The 21,499-nt window shown below is 46.6% G+C and overlaps 3 protein-coding genes and 1 pseudogene across 3 annotated transcripts; 2 read left to right on the top strand and 2 right to left on the bottom strand.

Moving 5' to 3' along the window:
- The first annotated feature begins 4,067 nt into the window (after positions 1-4,067).
- LOC127762633 (protein ETHYLENE-INSENSITIVE 3-like 2) lies at positions 4,068-5,625 on the top strand (annotated as a pseudogene).
- Positions 5,626-7,278: 1,653 nt separating this feature from the next.
- On the bottom strand, positions 7,279-8,371 carry LOC127761842 (putative invertase inhibitor). The gene has a single exon (XM_052286173.1). It carries the CDS (start codon positions 8,241-8,243, stop codon positions 7,680-7,682), a length of 564 nt encoding a protein of 187 aa, XP_052142133.1. The 5' UTR covers positions 8,244-8,371; the 3' UTR covers positions 7,279-7,679.
- Positions 8,372-9,390: 1,019 nt separating this feature from the next.
- LOC127761036 (uncharacterized) lies at positions 9,391-13,838 on the top strand. Its single transcript, XM_052285242.1, has 14 exons — positions 9,391-9,606; positions 9,709-9,756; positions 10,136-10,196; positions 10,343-10,375; positions 10,634-10,758; positions 11,236-11,370; positions 11,580-11,656; positions 11,758-12,005; positions 12,334-12,390; positions 12,460-12,628; positions 12,766-12,823; positions 12,931-13,016; positions 13,089-13,145; positions 13,346-13,838. The coding sequence occupies exons 1-14, from the start codon at positions 9,474-9,476 to the stop codon at positions 13,418-13,420; spliced, it is 1,362 nt and encodes a 453-aa protein (XP_052141202.1). The 5' UTR covers positions 9,391-9,473; the 3' UTR covers positions 13,421-13,838.
- A 3,625-nt stretch (positions 13,839-17,463) lies between these two features.
- Positions 17,464-18,956, bottom strand: LOC127761839 (E3 ubiquitin-protein ligase ATL4-like). Its single transcript, XM_052286171.1, has one exon. The coding sequence runs from the start codon at positions 18,730-18,732 to the stop codon at positions 17,611-17,613; it is 1,122 nt and encodes a 373-aa protein (XP_052142131.1). The 5' UTR covers positions 18,733-18,956; the 3' UTR covers positions 17,464-17,610.
- Between the last annotated feature and the right edge of the window lie 2,543 nt (positions 18,957-21,499).

Raw genomic sequence — 21,499 nt, 5'->3', positions numbered from 1 at the left:
AGTCGAGCCGAGCCGAGCTAACCACGAGCCGAGCGAGCTAACGAGTCACGAGCTTTTTTCCAGCCCTAAGACCACATGCCTGAGCTCGAGCTTGACACAGCATCGAGCCGAGCCTAGACATTTCTTTTCCTTTTCGGGCATGAATTGGATTTACCCTAATCGATCAGCACCGTGAAGCGTGAAGCACCAAAGCTCAAAAGTAGAATGAAATTTTAGGGCCTGTTCACTTTGCTGCCATTTTTAACCTTACCAAATTTTAGTAAAGTTGTCAAAAAAGTGGCTACATTTAGTTTGCTACCAAATTTTGGTAACTATATAAGAAATCATGTCAAAATTTTGGCAAGTTTGTAAAATTTTGGCAACTATACCAAAATTTGGTTTTTGACATCAAAGTGAACAGGCCCTTAAAATATACCCTAATCGATTTTCTTCAAAGACCATACATTTATTCGAACCGTTTTGAGCCGGATGAAGTGGCCTTACGAATGAGCCATAAATGTGCTACTAAAGGTCTATTTTGTTAACAACTAGTGTAACTAGTGTTTTTTTTTCTTTTTACAAAAATAACAAGAAATGGTGTACCGAGTGGGTTGGAGGAGCCAGTCCTAGCTATCAGACCATCCAACAACATGTGAACATGAGGAAAGTGGAGTGTACCATGGACCACTCAGATCACATTGGGTATTTTCTATTGTAGAATTAACCGGATTCATAACTTTAGACAGCCTAAAATACTAATTTGATAGGTGACAATTATTTTCATCTTTTAAGTTATATTTCATCATTATCAATTATTGATATGGGACTAAACCTAACACGAAGAATCAAAGCCAACAGACAATACAAGAGCCTAGATGAGAGGGGCTATTGGCGAACAGCTCGAGCTTGGCTGGTCAGAGCTCGCAAGCTTCAGAGCAGGCTCGAGCGAATCAAAGCATGTAACGACCAAGCTCGAGTAGCTAACGAGCCTCAAACGTCTTTTTTCCAACTTGCAGCCAAGATTCGTTCTGGGTGGACCAATGATTTTCAGGTAGAGTGAGGATCAGCCCAACTGATGTATAGTTGGCACTCCAAATTTGACCACAGAAAGCACGCAAAAAAAGGGGGAAAAAGCTAAACGATTTTTGAGAATTTCGCAAAACTTATTTTGTTCGTAAACGCTCCAAAATTCTGATTATTTGCCATCGATTATGGCACACGTTGTTATATTATTTCCTGCTATTTTGGACACAGAAACATTATCAAATGACCTCAGTACCACTCGGTTCATCTATAGTTCAGAGTATGGATGGCGTCATGACCCTGAGGCCCTGTTTCTTTCAGCTTGGAATTATTATAATCCAGATTATTAGGAGTAAGCTGAAAGAAACAGACAACTTATTGAAGTAGCTTATTATAATCTGGAGTCCAGTTTATTATAATCCGATAAGCTCATTTAGGTGAGCTTTTTCCAGATTATTGGGTAAAAAATTACCCACTATGCCACCCCACTCCCTTTTTAGACTTGCAAACCCAATAATCTAGGCTCTAATAATCTAGGAAAGAAACAACTAACCGCTTATTCTACTACAGATTATAACAATCTAGCTTATAGTAATATGACTCAATAATCTAGATTATAATAATCTTAAGCTGAAAGAAACAGGGCCTGAATCCCTGACTGAGCTTACGATGATGATGGGATACAAAACAACGCTGGGCAGCACGGGCTGCAAGGGGATGCTAGCCCGCTTGAGTCAGCATAGCGGACGAATCCAATAGCTTGCAAAACTTCCGGCGCTGCAGCAGGGGTAACTAAGGGCCTGTTTGTCACAGCTCCAGCTCCACCCCTTCTGGAGCTAGAGCTCAGCCAAACAGTTTCAGCTCCATCAAAACTAGGAGTGGAGCTGGGTGGAGCTCTCTCACAAAAATGAAAGTTGTGGAGCTGGGTTTAGACAGCTCCACAACTCCACTCCAGACCTAACTCCTAGAGTTAAATTTAAGAGTTGGAGTTGTACCAAACATGCCCTAAAGAACACAGCCTTAAGAGGGGATCGCAGCAAAGACGTAATGTGGGCATCCCAGGTAATATATCGTCCAGTGTGTCCAACGTGACCAACACACATAGATCCAAATACATGTGTTAGTCACGATAAGCACTGGACAATATATTACGTGTGGTGCCCACAGCAGTTGGTATCAGAGCAATGCTAATTGTAAGCTAAAGCTTGGCTTGACGATTTGAAAATAGTTTGAAAAAAAAATCAACTTAAGCTATTTGTGAAAACCCTTAGAATGTATGATCCTTTTTACTTCTCACATCTTTCTAATAATTTTCTCACCTTACTCCCAATTTAATTTGCTCCCATTGACACGTGCTAATGGTAATGCATGACAAAAATACTCGGGCTGCCCACGCATAAGCTTTTATTGGTGAGGCTCACTGGTCGCCACCTCAAATTTACCCTGTTAGGATGATAGCAGTGTAGATACCGCACTTGCCGAGTATTGGTTGTCGGTTAGTCCTAAGCCCCTGAAAGGATACATGCTCCACGGTGTAGTTCTCCTCTCACTTTTCATCTCCCCTCTCTCTTTTCTCTACCTTTCCCCACTGGCGGATGAAGTTGAGACACTGAGCGGAGCAAAAGCAGTGCCGCCCAAGTGAAGCAGCAATGGCACCGAGTGGAGTGGGAGAAGACATGGGCGATGGCGCTGTCGAGCTTGCAAGATTCTGCCTTGGGCGGTGGCGGCGGCAGTTAGTCGAGCCGTGGTGCGAGGACGGCAGCTGCTCGATGATTTGTTCACATGGGGTGACAGATGACATGTTGAACTATGTGGCTTAGACGAAGTGATAGACGTAGCGAACATGGATAAGTTTTGAACTACTCCCTTCGTCCCTAAATATAAGGGATTTTGGACTTTTGGTTGGATGTAACATATCATAATATAACTAATCTGGAAAAAAAATCCCTTATATTTAGAGACGGAGGAAGTATATAGTAAAAAGAACGAGCCAAAGTTTTTTTTTGCTTTAACGGTGTCCCCTAGCCAACACCAAAATTTTTGAAAGTATCTATGAACAAATTTTGCTAAGAAAGTACTTCATACATGTACAATCATTAGTTGTGCCGCACAATAGTACGTAATGGAACATAGATCGTATGCTATCCACCCGGGAAGTGCTCCGACACGAGTGGACTACTCTAGTGTAGTTCCATCGTGTACGAAGCATCAGCGTCATCCTAGGGCCTTTTTAGGATTGTGTTGCTGTAGCAAAGAGATTACGATCGAGTTAGGACACACATCGAATGGAATGGGATGCTGAGAACCGGACACCGATCCGCCGGAAACGACGCCCGTCCATGGTCGAGATTTTCGTCGATCTGCCTAGCTGGCTGCATTGGGTTCTCCGGTGTCCCGACCACGTAACACGTTCCTTGCTGCGCTACGCACTCTCGATTTGGGCTTCTCTCCCTGAACAAAACAATCCAGTAATATAAGCCCATTTGGACTTGTGTTCATAATTGGAATAAGTTCATCTGAGATCCCTTAACTTGTCGATGAATCCGATTTTCGTCCTTCAACCGTAAAACAACATACAACGCATCCCTCAACTGTCAAAACCAGTGCAGATGAGATCCCTCGGCGGTTTGGACGGCGGTTTTGGCTGACGTGGTGCCTACGTGGCTAATTTGACTCGGTCTCCATCTGATGTGGCATTGACGTGGCGCTTACGCGGCAATAAACCTCGTGGGACCCACCTGTCAGTTTAACACACATTAGTTTAATAAATGTGGGGCCCACGCGGGATGTCATTCTTACCCCTCCTCTCTCCCCCTCTCCTCTGCGCCACGCCGCCATGCTCCTCCTCGGCGGCTCCGCCGTCGTCAACGGCCTCACCGGAGTAGACATCTAAGCCGCCAGCTTCCTCATCCCGCTCGGCGTCGTCGTCTACACACTCGCCGGCGGGCTCAAGGCCACCTTCCTCGCCAGCTACATCCACTCCATCGTCGTGCACGCGGTGCTCGTCGTCTTCGTCTTCCTCGTCCACACCTCCAGCCCCAAACTCGGCAGCCCGCGTGTGGTGTATGACCGCCTCATGGCCGTCGCCAGCTAGCGCCGCTAGCGACTGCTCCGCCGACCTCTCGCGCAACGGCCAGGCGTGTGGCCCCGTCGCCGGCAACTTCAAGGGCTCCTACCTCGCCATGCTCAGCTCGGGGGGACTCGTCTTCGGCATCATCAACATCGTCGGCAACTTCGGAACGGTCTTCGTCGACAACGTACGTACCTAGCTAGGAGTATTAATTATCTTCGTCTGCTGATTAATTAATTTGCTGTTGATTTAATTAATTTGCAGGGCTACTAGATGCCTCCGGCAAGCAGTCAAGCAGATACTCCGCGTGTCGAGGTCCGCCGTGCTCAGCTTCGGCTTCTTCATGGGGGTCCTCGTCGTGGACTCGTGGTGCTCTCGACACGCGGACTTCCTGCTCATGCTCATCCCTCCTCTTCTTCCTCCTCCCCTCTCCCCTCTCTTCATCTCTCTCCCCTCTCCTCTCCCCATCTCCCCTCTCTTCACCTCCCGCCGGCGGAGCTTGCATGAGCAGCAGCAGCAGTCGTAGGAGCAAGACGGGATCCTCAAGTACATGCTCAAGATGATGGAGGTGTGCAACGCGCAGGGGTTCGTGTACGGCATCATCCCGGAGAAGGGCAAGCCGGTGAGCAGCGCCTCCGACAACCTCCGCTCCTGGTGGAAGGAGAAGGTCCGCTTCGACCGCAACGGCTCGGCCGCCATCGCCAAGTACCAGGCTGACAATTTGTTGGCGACAATGCCGTGCCGGGGTGCGACGGCAACGTCGGCGGCGCCGCGCCGGCAGGGCCGCACTTCCTGCACGAGCTGCAGGACACCACGCTGGGTTCGTTGCTCTCGGCGCTCATGCAGCACTGCGACCCGCCGCAGCGCCGCTTTCTGCTTGAGAAGGGCGTGCCGCCGCCGTGGTGGCCGGAGGGGACAGGCGTGGTGGCCCGAATCCGTCGTGCCCTCACCATCGCGGCCCCCGCCCCCGTTTCCACCGTCCTCCACACCGCCCTCCGACCTCGACGGCATCCTCGCTATGGGCGGCGACGGCATCCTCTCCCGTCGGCGCCGCCGCGCGCCGCTCCCTCTCCGTCACGCCTGAGAGAGAGAGGAGAGACAGGAAGAGAGGGGAGATAGGGAAAGAGGAGGAAGAAGAGGATGGGTGAGAATGACACCTGGGCCCACATGGCCCCACCATTTTTATTAATTTGTGTGTGAAACTGATATGTGGGTCCCACGAGGTTTATTGTTTTTCTAGATAAATTGCCACGTAAACTCCACGTCAGTGCCACATCAGATGGAGACCGAGTCAAATTAGCCACGTAGGCGCCACGTCAGCCAAAACCGCCGAGGGACCTCATCTGCACTGGTTTTGACAGTTAAGGGACTTGTTGTATCTGGTTTTTTGGTTGGAAGACGAAAATCGGATTCGTTGACAAGTTAAAAACCTCAGATGAACTTATTCCTTCGTAATTCCACGTCTCTCGGAAGAAGAATGTTAGGCCTGCTTCATTCGTGCAAACGGCAGACACCGATCGCAAACGGCAGAACGTGTACGTCCTGAGGACGGGCCGGCCCAGATGTAGGAAAAGATTTTTTTTGAAAAAAAAAAGGAGAAAAGATTAGAGCGCACACAGACACACTGAGACGAGTATCCTCAGGTTCATCAGAATTTTCAGATTAGTTGGAATTGCCTTTCATTTGGGGGTTTGCGTTTTCATAAAACTGCTAATTACGGGCTCTCTTTGCACTCTACAATGCTGCAAGCCTGTCGATCCCTCACCTTCTCTGAGCCCCTTCTAAGCTTATGGTCCCCTGCCCCAAATCTTTTTTTTTTTGAGGGGACAGGCAGGGAGCTCCTACAATTCACTATAGAAGAAGAGAATTGATCCAGTTTATAAGGGAAATCGAACCCAAAAAACTTTACAACAGCACGGTTAATTAAAGGAAAACCGACAAAAACCCCGACATTGATAAACTGAACCTAAGTACAGCCGTCCAACAAGAGATAAACTCCTAAAACGAAGCCTTCAAGAAGGTTACGCCGACAACAGCGACATCGTCCGATCCTAACGAATCTAGGTTTTCACCCGAAGAAAACTCTTGAAGTGGAGTTGAACGAGGGCTCCAGTAGCAACGCCTTCAAGAAGGTGAACGGCGCCCAAGGGTGTCGCCGTTACTAGCACTGAGAGCGGAGCAAGACTTTTGCCTTGGAGCACCCATCAACCATAGCATCCACGACAGGAGCCACCAAATGTCACCTGCACACCGAGGATACCTGCGATATTCACACCACCTGCACGACGACCGGACTCTAACCATCCCGTTCCCACACGAGGACGCGCCGGATCTGGGCAAGGAGCCAGATCCAGCCGTCTTCCTCTCCACCAACGCCGGCCGACGCCTAGAGGGGCGCCGGAGGACGCCAGTGGCAGCCGCGGGGTGCCTGCATGCTCTGGCCACCGCCGGCCGCCGCGCCGCCGCCGGATCTGGGTGCGCCACCGCCGGATCCGCGGCCTCCACCATCGCCACCCCAACGCCGTCGCCATCACCCACAACACCACCCGGCGCAACTCACCTCGACTGCCACCGTCGTCGTCCCCGCCGCCAGCCCATCCCGCCAGATCCGGGCGGAACGGCGCGGATCTAGCAGACACCGCCGTCGCCACTCCGGGCAACTCCCCAGGCCGCCCGAGCGCGAGGAGCGCCCCGCCGTCCTTGCGGCCGCGCGGCTTCGCCGGCGGCCGCTCAGGCGACGGCGAGGTGGAGAAGGGGATGGGGGTGGGGGAGAGGGGCGGCCGGGTCGTTGCCTCCCGAGCCACCCCTGGGGAGAGCGACATGAGAGGGTTTTTCTCTGATTATCTCCCCCTGCCCCAAATCTAACCAATGAGCTAGGCTCTAATCTGGGTATTATATAGTGCTGCCACCTCAGTTACGTTCGACGCACCCAAACAATAAGACGATAGACGATGCCATCAAGAGCATGAATCGTGCAAGATGCGGTAAGAAAGCTGGCTTAGATCTTTCAGTTTCTGGCTACCGGTGAACGTCAAGACATGAATCCATGATCAATGGCACTATTACTCTCATTGGCTTCTGATGCATATATCTTTCTTGAGATCAACATCTAGCGCTGCTCTGCTCAATTACCGAATGGCCTTTACGTGGTACTACTTAAAACTCCAAATAATCCAGAACGATACACAAATCATAATTTCGCAGCAGATCAATATATATCTGTATATTTACCAGTACAATTTTGTAGCAATATATGCCAACAAGCCACATAGAAAAGAAGGGAGCGAAGGCGAAAGGCAAAAGTGCTGTTCAGAAGGCAGCACGCCTTGCTTCCACTCAACGCTCCCACTTCCAGAAAACAGCTAGCACCCACGTTCAAAGACATACCACGTACGGAGTATAAAAAAAGCGCGAGATGAGATTCCAAGCTGGCTACTCGCCCACTAAACCACGTTGCATGCGTAACATGCAAGGCACTGGACAAAATCCTTCCAAGTAAAGCATAAAAAGTTTAACATATCATCGAAAAATCTTTTATTATAGTTGAATGTAGTCCACGATGCTAAATTTCTAATTATGCGCGAATCACGATGATTAATAGACAGTATCAATCCATGGTTGCCGGTGTCGATGGCGGCGGCGAGAGGGACGCAGCGACGGCGAGGGCGATGGTCGCCAGCTTCGCGAACTCGGCGTCCTCCGGGGCCAGCGGCGACGCGTCGTCGGCCTCGCCGAACGCGTCCTCGCACGTCCCTGGCGCGTCCAGCGCCCCGCTGAGCTGCGTCACCGCGTCCTGGGTGGCCTCGTCCCCGCCCCTGGCGATGTCCTCGGCGGCCTCCCCGAGCTGGTCCACGGCGTCCGAGTACACCTCCGCGCACACGCCGAGGCGGTCCTGCCTCCTCGCGTCCTTCTCCGCGGCTCTCAGCGCGGCGATGCGCGCGGACGTGGCGTTGGCGGCCTTCTCCGCGATCCTGGCCGCGATGGCGGCGAGGCCGCGCGCGTCGGCCGCGGTGGCGCTGGCGCTGTCGGCCTGGAAGGCCTTGATGCAGTCGTTGTAGGTGACGTACTTGTGGCCGGCGGCGACGGACTTGCATGTGTCCTGCAACACGGAGGACTCGCAGGTAGACAATCCGAGCATGAGGAGGAGCACCGGGACGAGCAGACGCCTCATGGTCGCTGGGATTGGGTCGACGGCCGGCGATGGTGAGCTTGCGTAGGTTGGGATCTTGGGATTGTGTTGTGGCGGCGGCGTACGTTCTCGCGGCTTGTCGCGTAGACGTCGACTGCGTGTAGACGGTTTCGATCAGAAGCTAGCGTGCGAGACCTGGGCATTTTAATACGCGGGCAAGATTTGATAATACCATAATAGTTGTCTTAATAATTTATAAGTTTGCTAAAATAAAATAATGTTGTACCAGACCCTACTTGTCATCGTCAAGACATTATGGTATTTTGAGAAGTTTGATTCGATCTTGTCTACCTTTTTATGATCTGTGCTTCCTTTTTTTGGACACAAATGTTATCTTAAAAAAAAGTATCTGTTTACATATATGGGTTATTATTGAAGTAGAAGATTTTAGCAAACCGGATTAGACGTACTATGGATATGGATAATAAACTTATATCTAGACCCGTAATACTAGTCTACTATAATATGTGTTGTCTGTCTAAATCCATAGTACTAGCCAATTAGGATATGTGCTTTTTATCCATATTCTACATGTAAACATTATAGTATTATATTATATCTAATCCGATTTTAGATTACTAGTATATATTTTATGAGAATGTAGTAATACAATATGGAACTACACGTGTACTTTGCTTGGAAGTTGGAACTTGGGATCACAGTTTCAACCTGGGAAAATATATAGTACAAACCACATATTTAGTGGAAACTTGGAAACTATTGTTGGATCAAGAAATGAATGTTCGAGATTCGTCCACGTCACCATGAGTTAAATTTTAACTCCCAGTGAAATTTTAACTCATGAGTGAATCTGCGAGTTAAATTTTAACTCATGGTGACGTGGACGAAACTCTAACATCGTTTCTCGATCCAACAGTAGTTTCCAAGTTTCCACTATATATGGTTTGCACCACATATTTTCCCGTTTCAACCTTTGTGCCTGTTGGTGAAAACCACTCTAAAACACTGTGCTGGTATTTTTCCAGGTCGGGCTTCCAAAGTTTTCTAATGTGGGCCTTAACACTAAAGAATTGCAGATGATTTGGGCCATCCAACCGGTGCTGGCTGCTGAAGCCCAACTCAATTACTCAAAGGCGACATCCATGACGACTTGGCGTAGAAGGCCCAATCGCCAGGCCGCGGCTCCGGTTACAGCCGTGACGACGAAGCGGTGGCTGTGCTCAGATCGGAGTTGCGGCAGCGGCGGCGGCGATGGCGATCCGGAACTTCTGGTCGATGGCCGCGGCGGCCGTCGGGTTCCGGCTCGTTCTCGTGCTCTTCGGCGGGGACCTCCACCTCGCCTCCCGCCCCGAGGTCTCCACCCCCCTCACCTCCATCCGCCGCCGTAAGCGCTCCCTTGCTCCCCTGCCTCCTCGTCCCAGACTTGAGCTGTGCTGTGTTGTCGCCGTAATTGGACTAATAGCTTGTTTTCCTGTGTGTTTTGCAGTGGCGGAAGGGTACTGGCTGAAGCAGGCTTCCATGTCGCCCTACTCCGGTTCGTTCCACACATCTTAATCTTGCTTGATTACTTTTTTTTGGGGGGGACAACTGAAGTCGTGAATTGTTGAGCTCAGTATAGGGATGGAATTACTAGCTACATGAGAGCACTTTTAAAAGTAAAGTAAATTGATTGGGTGCTACTTCTTCTAGTAAGCTCCATTAAGCATGAACTGCTGCAAGCCCGCACTAATGGGGTGTGTTAAAAAAAATAAGCGCAAAATTGCCATACCTTTTACTTAGCAAATAATTGTGCAGGTATTTGTCATTGTTATAGGTTTATCCATGATGTTTTAGTAGGGTCTCTTTGCAATGTGTTTTTCTTGTAGCATGAACTGGAAGTGATTATTCAGCACGGTGAATGTTTTGTCTTTCAGGTTCAATGTATCATGGTTCCCCTTTGCTTCTATTGGTTCTTGGTCCATTGACTAACAAAAGGTGATCAATTCCTTGTCTATGATGCTTCTCTGATCGCAATTGGTTGCACTACTGCAGCTATATGCTTTGACAGGATTGGTTTATTTTATCACAATATCAGATCAATGTTTGAAATACTCACATCCTTGTATTTCATGGTATTACAGGTCTGTTGGACATCATGATCATATATATTGCAGGTAAATAAGTTGTTATGTAATTTTTTCCATTACACCTAGGATCTGTGTCTCTATTCTCTAACAGTATTAGCCACTTGATTTCCATGGATGAAAAGGATTTTCTATGATGATTTTTTAAATTATGTTCTTATTATTTTTATGTTACCATGTAATGATTCAGACCAAATAAAAAAAATGAAGCCTCCAATGTACTCCATTATCTTTTTGAACTATGTTGGAGATCTTGTAATTTATATTACACTCATGAATGCAAGACAGTTTGATTTTTGTGGCCGTAGATTTTATAGCTGCCATGCTTATCCGAGCAACTGGTCGTAGACTCCAAATAGCACGCAACAGAAACTTGAAGTCACTTGAGCTCACAGAGGCAGTGAGTAATTCAGGTGAGCACTATAGTTGAGGACCTACAGTTTTGTGTCCCTCCTTGCAGAATATGCTTTATTGGATACTGACCTAGTTGTTCTTAGTTTGTTGACACTAGTTATCTACTTGTTTTTACCAATGGAGTAGCATACAGAGCTTCTTGCAGAATTATATTATCAAAGCTTCAAATATTTCATTGACTCATTGAATTGTCATTCTTTATTGTAGAGCCAATCTAGTCTTTCATAATAGAGATGCACGGAATTGCTATGAAACAACTTATTTTCAGATTAATACATCATTTCGGAATGATTTTTTTTTTTAAAAAAAAGATGACTGTGATTCTAGCAACTTATAAGGTGTAAAATTGAAACGTTATACTTGAATCAAAATTAGTGATTCTTCATTTACTAATGATAGTCTGATGCTTTCATCTTGTGATTACTTAATGTTTGTTATAAAGCTACTTATTGTTCTTATTGATACTGTTCCTGCAGTTAACGTAAGTGCAGGAGATATTGCTTCCCTCATATATTTGTGGAACCCCTGGGCAATAGTTACTTGTGTGGGTTCATGTACTTCACCTATCGAGAATTTAATGGTTGTGATAATGATATATGGAGCCTGTTCACGTAAGTGCAACTCAAATTCGTGTTTCTCTTCAACATGTTCTGCTATTTTTAAATTTTCAGTAGAATCATTTTTGTTATGTAAAAAGGGCCTTCATTTGGCAAAGCATCAGTAGCAACAATTTCATGAAGACAGTATCTATCTTTTGAGTGACATAGAAGTCTAACAAGTTCTCGTGCTGTTTAAAACTTGGAATGTCTCTAATTTTTAGGTCTTGCTCCTCTTGCTGCCTTTGGATATGTTATGGCTACACATCTCTCTCTTTATCCTGCAATTCTCATTGTACCGGTTTGTGCCACAAGCTTTGTTTGTACTCTTATATTCATCTATTTGATAATGCCTTCCATTACCTGTATAGTCAGCTATTGAGAACAAAGTTCTTTTTCCAGATCATTCTTTTATTGGGATATGGTCCAGATGCTCCTCCAACAAAAGTATTTCGTATAAAAAGCTCAAGTGCCAGTAAAACTGACGTATCAGACAATGATAAAAGTTCTAGCTCAAGAGATGTTCAACAATTCTTGTGGAAACCAGTTTTCCACTTCATATTGTGGATGCTTTTCTGGACATTTTATGTGTTGCTATTGAGCAGCATAGTTCTAAATAAAGTGGGTGGTCTTCAGGAGATGTTTGAAAAGTAAGATACTCAACTCTTTGTTAGTAGAATATATATGCTTCTTTGGTACTCATGAAAATTTGTGTTTGAGTGAGATGGGGGGACTGTGCTAGTTTATGTTACTTTCCCTCACTAAAGATAAGTTTTGAAAGGAGGAACGAGGACAGATTTTCTTAAGGAGTACTGTTTCTGGTATTAGCATGTTTGATCTTATGCTAGTAACACCATGTTGCTCTATCCACTCCAACATGTCAACTTTGTTGTGCCTTAGTTCATACTTAGTTCTTTTCATTTGAAATCAATTGGTTTTATTTGCCATTACCTATTGACTTGTGCTGTGTTTCTGCAGGACATATGGTTTTATCCTTACTGTTAAGGACCTATCGCCAAATATTGGTGTATTATGGTGAGTTTTGATCAAATTATGTAACTAACTCAATGATATTCCATTTGTCTCATTAAAGGGGTTGTGCAGGTACTTCTTTGCTGAAGTCTTTGACTTTTTCAGAAGCTTCTTCCTTATAGTCTTCAATATGAACATTGTTTTTATGGTATTACCATTGGCAATCCGTCTGAAGCATCGTCCATGCTTCCTTGCCTTCATTTACACAGCAATTGTCGCAATATTGAAATCGTATCCATCGGTAAGTACACATTACATGATAATACCTATAAATTTAGTCCCTCGGTTGTGTAAAATTTCATCAAGCTGTTTTTGTTTGTGTTGTCCTGATTTTTTTCCCACAAGTTCATTGATACCATATTATGATTTATCTTGAAGGTCGGAGATTCAGCTCTTTATCTTGGTCTTTTGGGCCTCTTTGCTAATGAATTAGCAGGTGCTTAACATTTCTTTTAACATATTTTGAATGACTCCTAGTCCTCTAGAAAACTAATGGTTTAGTTTTACACTACAACACTAATGGTTTCTCTTTACATTTTGTAGAGATGCAATTCACTTTCTTCTTGTTTTTTGGATATATCGGAGTCTCTCTCCTTAGCCCTGTCATGCACAACCTGTGGATCTGGAGGGTATCTCCCTCTCCCATCCTTCCCCTCTCTTAGTATTGTGTGCCACTGATACTAACATGACAATAATTTCAGGGGACTGGCAATGCAAATTTCTACTTTGCCACTGGTTTGGCTTACACTTGCCTTCAGGTAACCAATATGTTCCGCATTATTTGTTGTGCTATGCTTGCCATGGCCAGTACTTAGCTAAGCACTCTTGCGTTTTACAACTTCTCTAGAATGATTAGTGCTGAATGTTATCGTAAGATGATAAAACGTTTATCCTAAGTCCTACTATGCATTTTCCTTTCTAAACTTGAATATAAATTGTTTTTGCCACTTTTTTGCAGACCGTGTTGGTTGTAGAGAGTGTAAGTTCAATGATAAAGCATGACAGGAAGCTAAGATTACTTGTTACAGCTTGATTTCATTCTCTCTAAGTTCAACAACTCTGACGCTTTAGTGTTTTTGCTTGTCCTCCCGGATACAAGCGTGTTTTTTTGGGCAGAGTTTGGAGTATATGTAGTTTATTATTTTTGTAGTATATGTATTGTTACGATTGTTATTTGTACCGCCCGTGTTTGTAAAATATGGACCACAAATCATGTAACCCAGTAGACTACTAGAAAGACACCAGGTTTCCCCCTCGAACTGTGCCCTTTTGATCTGGCGTGGTGAGATTGGTGATTGGTACATTACATTTGTACCATCAGTTTGTCAGGTCAAGATAAATTAACATGGCATGGACTGGTACCTTTGTTTTCGGTTGCTAAATGAAATAGTACAAGTACTTTGGTTCGTTCTTTTTTCCCATCCTGGTAAATCCAAGGTCTCAGTTATTCAGATGTTGCAGTTTATATATTTATTACTAACATTTGTCTGCTCTGCAGGGCTTTTTACCCTTTAATTCCTTTACAGAGATATATTCATTATTGGGGCCTCGGGGGTCCCAGGTCCATCGATACCACTACCGTGCTAATAATAAGTGTACTGAGCTTCATTCATGGTCACACCAACAAAATCTGTGTAGTTGCTGCAGGTACTGTTTTAGTCAGCATAAGCGATATCGCTAACCACCAACGTTTCACTTATATACGGAATTGGGCTAGCTGCTAGCAAGCTTGTTGGCTGCCCAAGTGCCATCCTCTCCAAGCAGTTTCTGTTAGTTGCGAAAAGCCATGCTTGTGTTATGTCAGTCCTTGCGTTGTCACACGGCTCGTATTTTACTTACGTCCGTTTGAGATGCTAGGACGCTTATTAAAGTGTAAAAGATTGCTCTAGCGAGACGAGAGAAGTAGGTGGCCAAACTAACTCGGCTGCTAATGGCCGTCGTCCATGGTGTCAGTGTCACTCACGCTTCCGCTTCCAGTGATCCACTTTCATCTGCAAGTGGAAGAAGACTGGTGCATATGGTCATCGTCTTCGTCGTCGTTTCGGCGTTTATCGACTTTAATACCAAGTTAGCAACTGTTTTGTCACAGTTAGGGATGAAAACGGAGCGGATACGGACGGATAATGCTTATACCATATTCGTTTTCATATTTTTTACCGGATACGAAAACGAATACGGATAGCTCGAATACGGAAACAAATACGGATTATCTCGAATACGAATAAGAATTGAATATGATCGGACACGAATACGGAAACAATTTTTTCTCGGAACACGAAAACCAACTCAACTTCTAATAGAAACAAATATCAACATATATAATTAGCTCATTTTATATAAAATGAGGTATAATTTATAAATATTTTTTAAAATTTAAATAATATTAATAGTATGGACTAGTGTTAAGAGATAAACTACTATTAAAATCTATAAAGGTATATTGAAGGTTATAGAGTTAGAAAGATATGGGGTATGTCTCATAGGTCCTGCGGATATCCGAATAGCACTGTTCACCGGATATCCGAATTATTATCCGTATCCGACGGAAACCCTGGTACCATATTCGTATTCATATCTGGGAGAAAATATCCGTATTCGTATCCGTATCCGAACTATCCGAGAAATATCCGATCCGAAAGGTATCCGTATCCGTTTTTATCCAGAGCGGACGGAAACTATCCGCTCCGTTTTCATCCCTAGTCACAGTAGCTTGATTCAGAATCCCAGTCCCTTCGTAAGTTCCGGGCGAGGAACAATCATGCGCTGGACAAAACGATCCCATTCAAGCAGTTTTTCTCATATCTCCCCCCCCAAAAAGAGAAGCAGCGCCAATCAGATTCCCCTACAACCCCACGCGTTTCCTCATAATCGCTACAGCTGATGCACAGGGACAGGGTGAAGCTTTCACAAATTTGGATCGAACGGGGCCTTGGTTTTCCTTCCAAGCTGGTCATGGATGATTCAATGCCTCTGCACGTTTGGTCCCGCTCAGCCGTAGCGTCCGAGTCCGACCTCGCTGCTGTTGCTGCAACTACGTGTCTCAGTGGCTGCAGGGAGGCAGGCGGTCCGTGGACGTGGAGAGAAAGCCCTGCTTCCCGTGCAATGCAAAAGTGTCCAGCGTGCAAGCGTACACACACCGGTGATGGGCGTACGGTCAAACCGGCTCACTTCAACGTGCCATAAATACTCGGCGCCACCGATACGCAGGCGCTACCACAACTCAACATGGCAACGAGAGACGACACATTGGTACGCACGCGGCACGCACCATCTGCCGATCGATCCGCCAGGCCCATCGTTTTGGCTGATCTGAGAAAAAAAAACGATATATCTACAAATAAAAAATAATTTATGAATAAAACTTTTATACATTTGTAAAAGTAAGTTGAAAAATAAACTATGATGAAAAACATTTTAAAATCAACTTTAAATTTAAGATCGAAAATTTAAATTTTAGTTGATATAAATATAAATATAAGTATAAGTGAAAAGGTGAGAGGGTTTTTTTTTTTTTTCACTGCACGGCACGGCACCACGCGAGGGGAGGCGACTCTTCCCTACGAACCGAAGGGCACGAGACGAGCGGCGAGCGGACGATTTCGGTAGGAAGGCGGAGTAAATGAGAGCATTCAAGGTGAAGTGCGCGGTTGGGTGCAGCTGGTCGCCGCCCCTGCCTGCGTGGTTAAAACCGACGACGGCACAGCAACGCTGCGATCACTGCTCAAACCCGTCAATCCAATTCAATGCTACGCGACGGTGCCTCTTCCTTGGGTGGCAGTCACCACCAGTCGGTTGTGTTTGGTGGTAGCAGCAGCAGTAGCAGCAGATTAGCAGTGGTAGTAGCAGATTTAGCATTAGTAGTAGCAGGCTAGAAAATGATGGTGGTGGGCTGGTGGCGACGAGCTAACACGATCAGTCTGGCTGTGCGAGAAGAAGCCGAGAGCATGGCGAGACGATCGAATTGGTTTTGGCATTTGTTCAGGTATCGCGATGCAAGTACTTAATCCGATGATTGGTCACCAGGTCCACATCCGAGGAGCCACCAACGCTAACGAGATCGGAGATCTCAGAGACTCACATACTCCCTTAATTCCTAAGTATAAGCACTTTTTACACTGTATAGCAGAGATTAAAGATAGGAGGGAAGATTTCTTTTCAGTCATTTTATTGATCGAATTTCGAATTTTAAATCGCTTGATTCTCGTCACTTGTTTGGCTGAAAATGTTTTGATTCCCGTGCACTGAAATCCGCGTACCAAAAAATAGTTGTATTTAGGAAGTGAGGGAGTATACATGATAAAACCTGAATTCATATTCCCCGGGAAAGAAAAAAAATCTGAATTCAGTATATGCTACTAGGAGGGATTGGCAATTTGGCACCATTGCACCAAGCCTCCAGCCCACCAACCATATCCAATGATAACAAGGACCACCTGGCAGGCTACCCAACTTAGCAAGATCCTCGACTCCATGACAGAGACAAGCCAGGAGCATGCTACGGTAGCAACAAACAAAGGGAAAAAAAAAACTAAAACTGTCTACATACTAGATCCAACTAGGATCACTAATCCATTCTCTCAGTAATGTCCTAAACTTTTTTTTTGTTACACTCTTCAACTGGGCACAAGAAAGGATCACCACAACGAACAAACCTGAAGTGGTGTGTCCTCAGTTCGCAGGGGATTGGACACGTTTTTGACTGCAAGCCTGCGACGCACTAGGGCACTAAGCCACGGCCATGGATCCATTCCACCCAACACAAGTGATTCAGAATCCACACATCTGCACAGGCTGCAGGCGCACCACCAGGCTTCAGAGTAGCCGCGACCAGATCAGCTATAAACCACAAGGAAAAAGGAGCAAACAGCACGGCGTGGCATCCTGCCGTGTGCGATTCGCCCGGTTTCCCCCTCCAGAAAATTGCCTCTCCAGAAAACGAACGAATGACCAGTCTCCAGTGGTTACAATCTGAGCTTGAATACCGCCAAAATTTGCGAGGATTGATGCGAGGACAGGAGGAGAATGGAAGAAGGCGACGGCGAATAGGAAGAGAGAATGGCGACGATGTTGTCCAAATCGATGGAAGGTTCAGAGTTCAGAGACGTTAAGCTCATCTGGAGCTGGAATTTTTTTTCTCTTTACAAAATAGTCCTAGTAAAAAAAATGTGGAAGGAAATTGACAAAAAAAACCTCGTGAGGTCCTGTAATTACAGGGGGCTAGTTCTATACGCCTACGATCCAACGGTACAGCGTGACGAAGCCCGGCTCGTCGTCGTCCACCCCGCGCGGCGCCGACATCACCGCCGCCTCCGGGTCCCACCGCCACGAGTCCTCCTGCCGGTTGCTGTGGTGGCTCTGGCTCCACCGCGCGCTCCACCGCCCGCTCCACCGGCCGGAGAGGGACGAGGCGGAGGAGGCGAGGCGGTCCACGTACTCGCGCAGCCATCCCCGCGACCCCGCCGCCTCCGCCAGCGCCTCGCCGGGGGCCGGCGTCACGGAACCGGTCGTTGACTTGGCCGCCGCGGGGCGCGCGATGCGGGACACGACGGCCTCCACCTCCTCGTCCACGCGGTAGTCGAAGGAGCCGAGCGAGTAGGTGCGCCGGTCGTCGGCCGCGGCGGAGGAGCGGCGGTTGCTGATGCTGCCGATCTCGACGCGGAAGCTCCTCGAGTTGTTGCTGCTCCGCGAGTCGAGGGGATCCTGTTGCGCCGCGTTGGAGGCGGCGGCGGCGGCGGCGGTGGGGAGTGGCGGGTGCGGGAGCGAGACGGTGGCGCGGCAGAGCGGGCAGGACGGGGTGGTGCGGAGCCAGGCGTCGACGCAGGAGGCGTGGAACGCGTGGCGGCACGCCGGGAGCAGCCGCAGCTCGGCCTCGGGCGCGAACGGCGAGAGGCAGACGGCGCAGTCGGGGGAGCTCTTGGGCAGCGCCGCCAGCGCCGACGCCATGGTGAACAGCGGCAGCGACGCGATCAGCCGCTCCTTCTCGTCGTCGACCTCCTCCCCACCCCCCGCCGCCGCCTCCCCCTCATGGCTCCTTCCCACCGCCGACGCGGCGGTAGCCTCCCCAGCCTCGACGGCGGACGCCGTCGTCGCGCGTTGGGCCGCCGCCGACGCCCTGGGCAGCGGGCTCGGAGCCGGGTGCGACGGCCGCGCGAGGCAGCGGAGGAGGAAGTGGATCGACACGGAGGCGAAGAAGACGAAGGCGAGGAGCGCGGTGATGATGAGAAGCGACGGGGAGAGGTTGAGCGAAGACGACGACGGCGCCGGCGACGGCAATGAGGGCGGAATGGTGGCGGCGAGCGGGTCGCCGCCGATGGCCGGCGGCGCGGGCGGCGGCAGGGAGGCCATGGGGGGGAAGGAGACGGTGTGTTTAAGGCTCGGCCCTGCGTGTGGTCTCGCGCCTTTATTTATGGGTTTTGGGGTGCGTGGCGTTGGCACGGAGAGCGAGCGAAATCGGAGCGCAAATACCAGGTGATTAGCCGTGAGACGAGTAGGAGTAGAGCACACACATCACTAGAGACCAGGTCGGAGATTACTTTCCGGTGAGTGAACATGTCCAGTTTTTTCTCTCTACTTTCCTTGTTCATCTGTGATTTGTGTCTCTGACTTTGGTTGCTTTTTCTGACCTTGATTGTTCTCAGTGTCATTTCTCTGTGTCGAGATGTGGTTTTTGGAGGTGTAGGACATGAGTTGTATCCGTCTCGTTCTTCTCTGATTAATAACATACAAATTGGAGTACATCTCAATTTTTGTTAGCACTCTTTTTAACTGCTAAACGATACTCTTTTCAAAAATATTTTATATAATGGCCGTTCTAAAATATTAATTTAAATATATTTTTATTGTTTATAATAAATAAAACTTTATTAATCAGGTGCTGATGATTTTTTTGTTTAGCATATTTTTACTTAATCTTTATCTTCATCAAACTCAAACGGCACCATATTGTTCCCTTCATTACATTTTAATCGTTGGTAGTTTATCTTATTTTTGCCTCGTAGACAAAGCACATCATGGTAGTACAAGTAACTTTGAGAAAGATGATGCACTACCGTGAAATGGGCACAGATTTACTTCAGATTAAAGTGGTACTCCAAAAGATCAGCTGATGCTCTACTTCATGTCCTTTGATCATATCACTATATATTTTAGCCCAGAGTAATCCCGGTTACAGGTTTATCAGCCTACGTGCAGCACGAACGACAAAACTAAATATTGGCGCTGGCGGGTGTCGCCGTGCAATGTAGCCGTCAGGTTACCATCTGTCACAACGAGAACAAGGATAAAAAACAGAAGAGAGAAAGAAATGGTTTCAGCTAGCTATGGCTTCCTGCATTTCTGAAACGAGGCCCGAGTACATAGATCAAAAGCCGTTTGCTTTGACGCTTTGTTGCCTGTATATATCTAGAATGTTTGTTGGTCGAACAATCTGTGGGGCTTGCTCAAGTAGTAGCTTTCAACTCTAAAAGAGAGCCAGCCTCATAGTTCTTCCGGATGAAGCTCAAGCTAACATGAGAGTCACATCAACAAAAAAAAAATCATGAGGTTGATTTAATTTACTGCAGAGCTTTCTGAAAACATATCGAATGATCGAACTGTACAGTAACCGCACCGACAGAGAATTCGTTGAGAGCCCATTCAATTCAGCTAGACATGAATACATGGACACACATTAAAAATCATTGGTACATATATACATGTACGTGTATGTACCTCTGTTTCTACACGCATGCATGCCAAGGCCATAGTGTCCATGGAAATTTATACAGATCATTGAAAGTTGCTTTCATTTTAATCCATGCATTGGGTATTCTTACCAACTGGATAAAACGGCGTGGATCGTTGTCAGAGAGAGCAAAGGTACCGTGGCCAGCGTAATGGGCTTCCTGTACGCATGCTGTACGCGCCTTCAATATCTCATCTCCGAGAATTTATGAACTTCATCAGACACGCATCAACCATGTCGGCCCCTTGATCCACTACACTTTATGGTGTATCCAATGGGAGAAAAAAAAACTCCAAAACTACACTCCACTTAAAATGTCTCATGTCGGATTTTTTTTAAGAACTGTTGGATTTAATTTGTTGAACGGTTGATTAGCCACAGCTTTGGATGGTGCATGAATCCGAGTTCAGAGCCTCCTTTCGTAACACAAGAATTTCGGGGGAATTTAGGCCTTGTTTAGTTCCCATAACATAAACTTTTCACCCATCACATCGAATGTTTGACACACGCATAGAGTATTAAATGTGGAAAAAAATCAACTAAATAGTTTGTATATAAATTGCAAAATGAATTTTTTAAACCTAATTGTGCCATGATTTGACAACGTGGTGCTACAGTAAACATTTGCTAATGATGAATTAATTAGGCTTAATAAATTTGTCTCGCGGTTTTCTGGCGGAATCTATAATTTGTTTTGTTATTAGATTACGTTTAATACTTCAAATGTGTGTCCGTATATCCGATGTGACAACCAAATCTAAAATTTTTCCCCAACTAGACAAGGCCTTAATCTAATACGGGAATTTTTTCTTTCGTCTCATTATACACGAAATGATCGGATTGCGTTGTTAATTAAGGAATGATGATTTGGAGACATGAGGAATTTTGACTTTGGATTAGTAAACTCACTCGCAAATTCCCCTTGCACATGCATAGAGAGGTCGTTGGCGTTGGGGGTAGGAGTATCGTGCAGCTGACAATAATTACAGGTACCACGCTGACCATTAATAATAAATTTATTATAGCATATACGAGCAAGCAAGCCTCACGTACGTCTATCACTATACTTTGCCCTTCAGGAGCAAATGTGGATTCGAGCTTCGTCACACCAGCAGGTTGATTAACTGGCTCACATGCACGACGATGCCATGATTCCGGGAACGAGCAAGCATGGATGCATGAATAATCTTTCAAAAAACAAAAAAGAAGAAGACGATGCAAACATGGATGAATGCAACGCAGATGTGTTGTTGATCGACCATATCGAGCTCGGATCGAGCGGAGCGTGTCGGCGGATTTCACTGTGTTCTGTATTGATGATTTGTGATTGGAACAGTGGATTTAATTTGCATGTCTGGTTGAGCAATCACATGTGTCACTCGAATTAAC

This window comes from Oryza glaberrima, chromosome 2 (genome assembly GCF_000147395.1).
Source record: "Oryza glaberrima chromosome 2, OglaRS2, whole genome shotgun sequence".
Taxonomy (NCBI): domain Eukaryota; kingdom Viridiplantae; phylum Streptophyta; class Magnoliopsida; order Poales; family Poaceae; genus Oryza; species Oryza glaberrima.
This window is presented reverse-complemented; position numbering and strand designations above follow the sequence as displayed.

Coding starts and splice junctions, on each gene's coding strand:
- LOC127761842 (XM_052286173.1), bottom strand. CDS start 8,243: ATGAGGCGTCTGCTCGTCCCGGTGCTCCTCCTCATGCTCGGATTGTCT.
- LOC127761036 (XM_052285242.1), top strand. CDS start 9,474: ATGGCGATCCGGAACTTCTGGTCGATGGCCGCGGCGGCCGTCGGGTTC. Junction 11,371..11,579: donor GATATATGGAGCCTGTTCAC/GTAAGTGCAACT, acceptor TCTAATTTTTAG/GTCTTGCTCCTCTTGCTGCC. Junction 12,629..12,765: donor TATTGAAATCGTATCCATCG/GTAAGTACACAT, acceptor TTTATCTTGAAG/GTCGGAGATTCAGCTCTTTA.
- LOC127761839 (XM_052286171.1), bottom strand. CDS start 18,732: ATGGCCTCCCTGCCGCCGCCCGCGCCGCCGGCCATCGGCGGCGACCCG.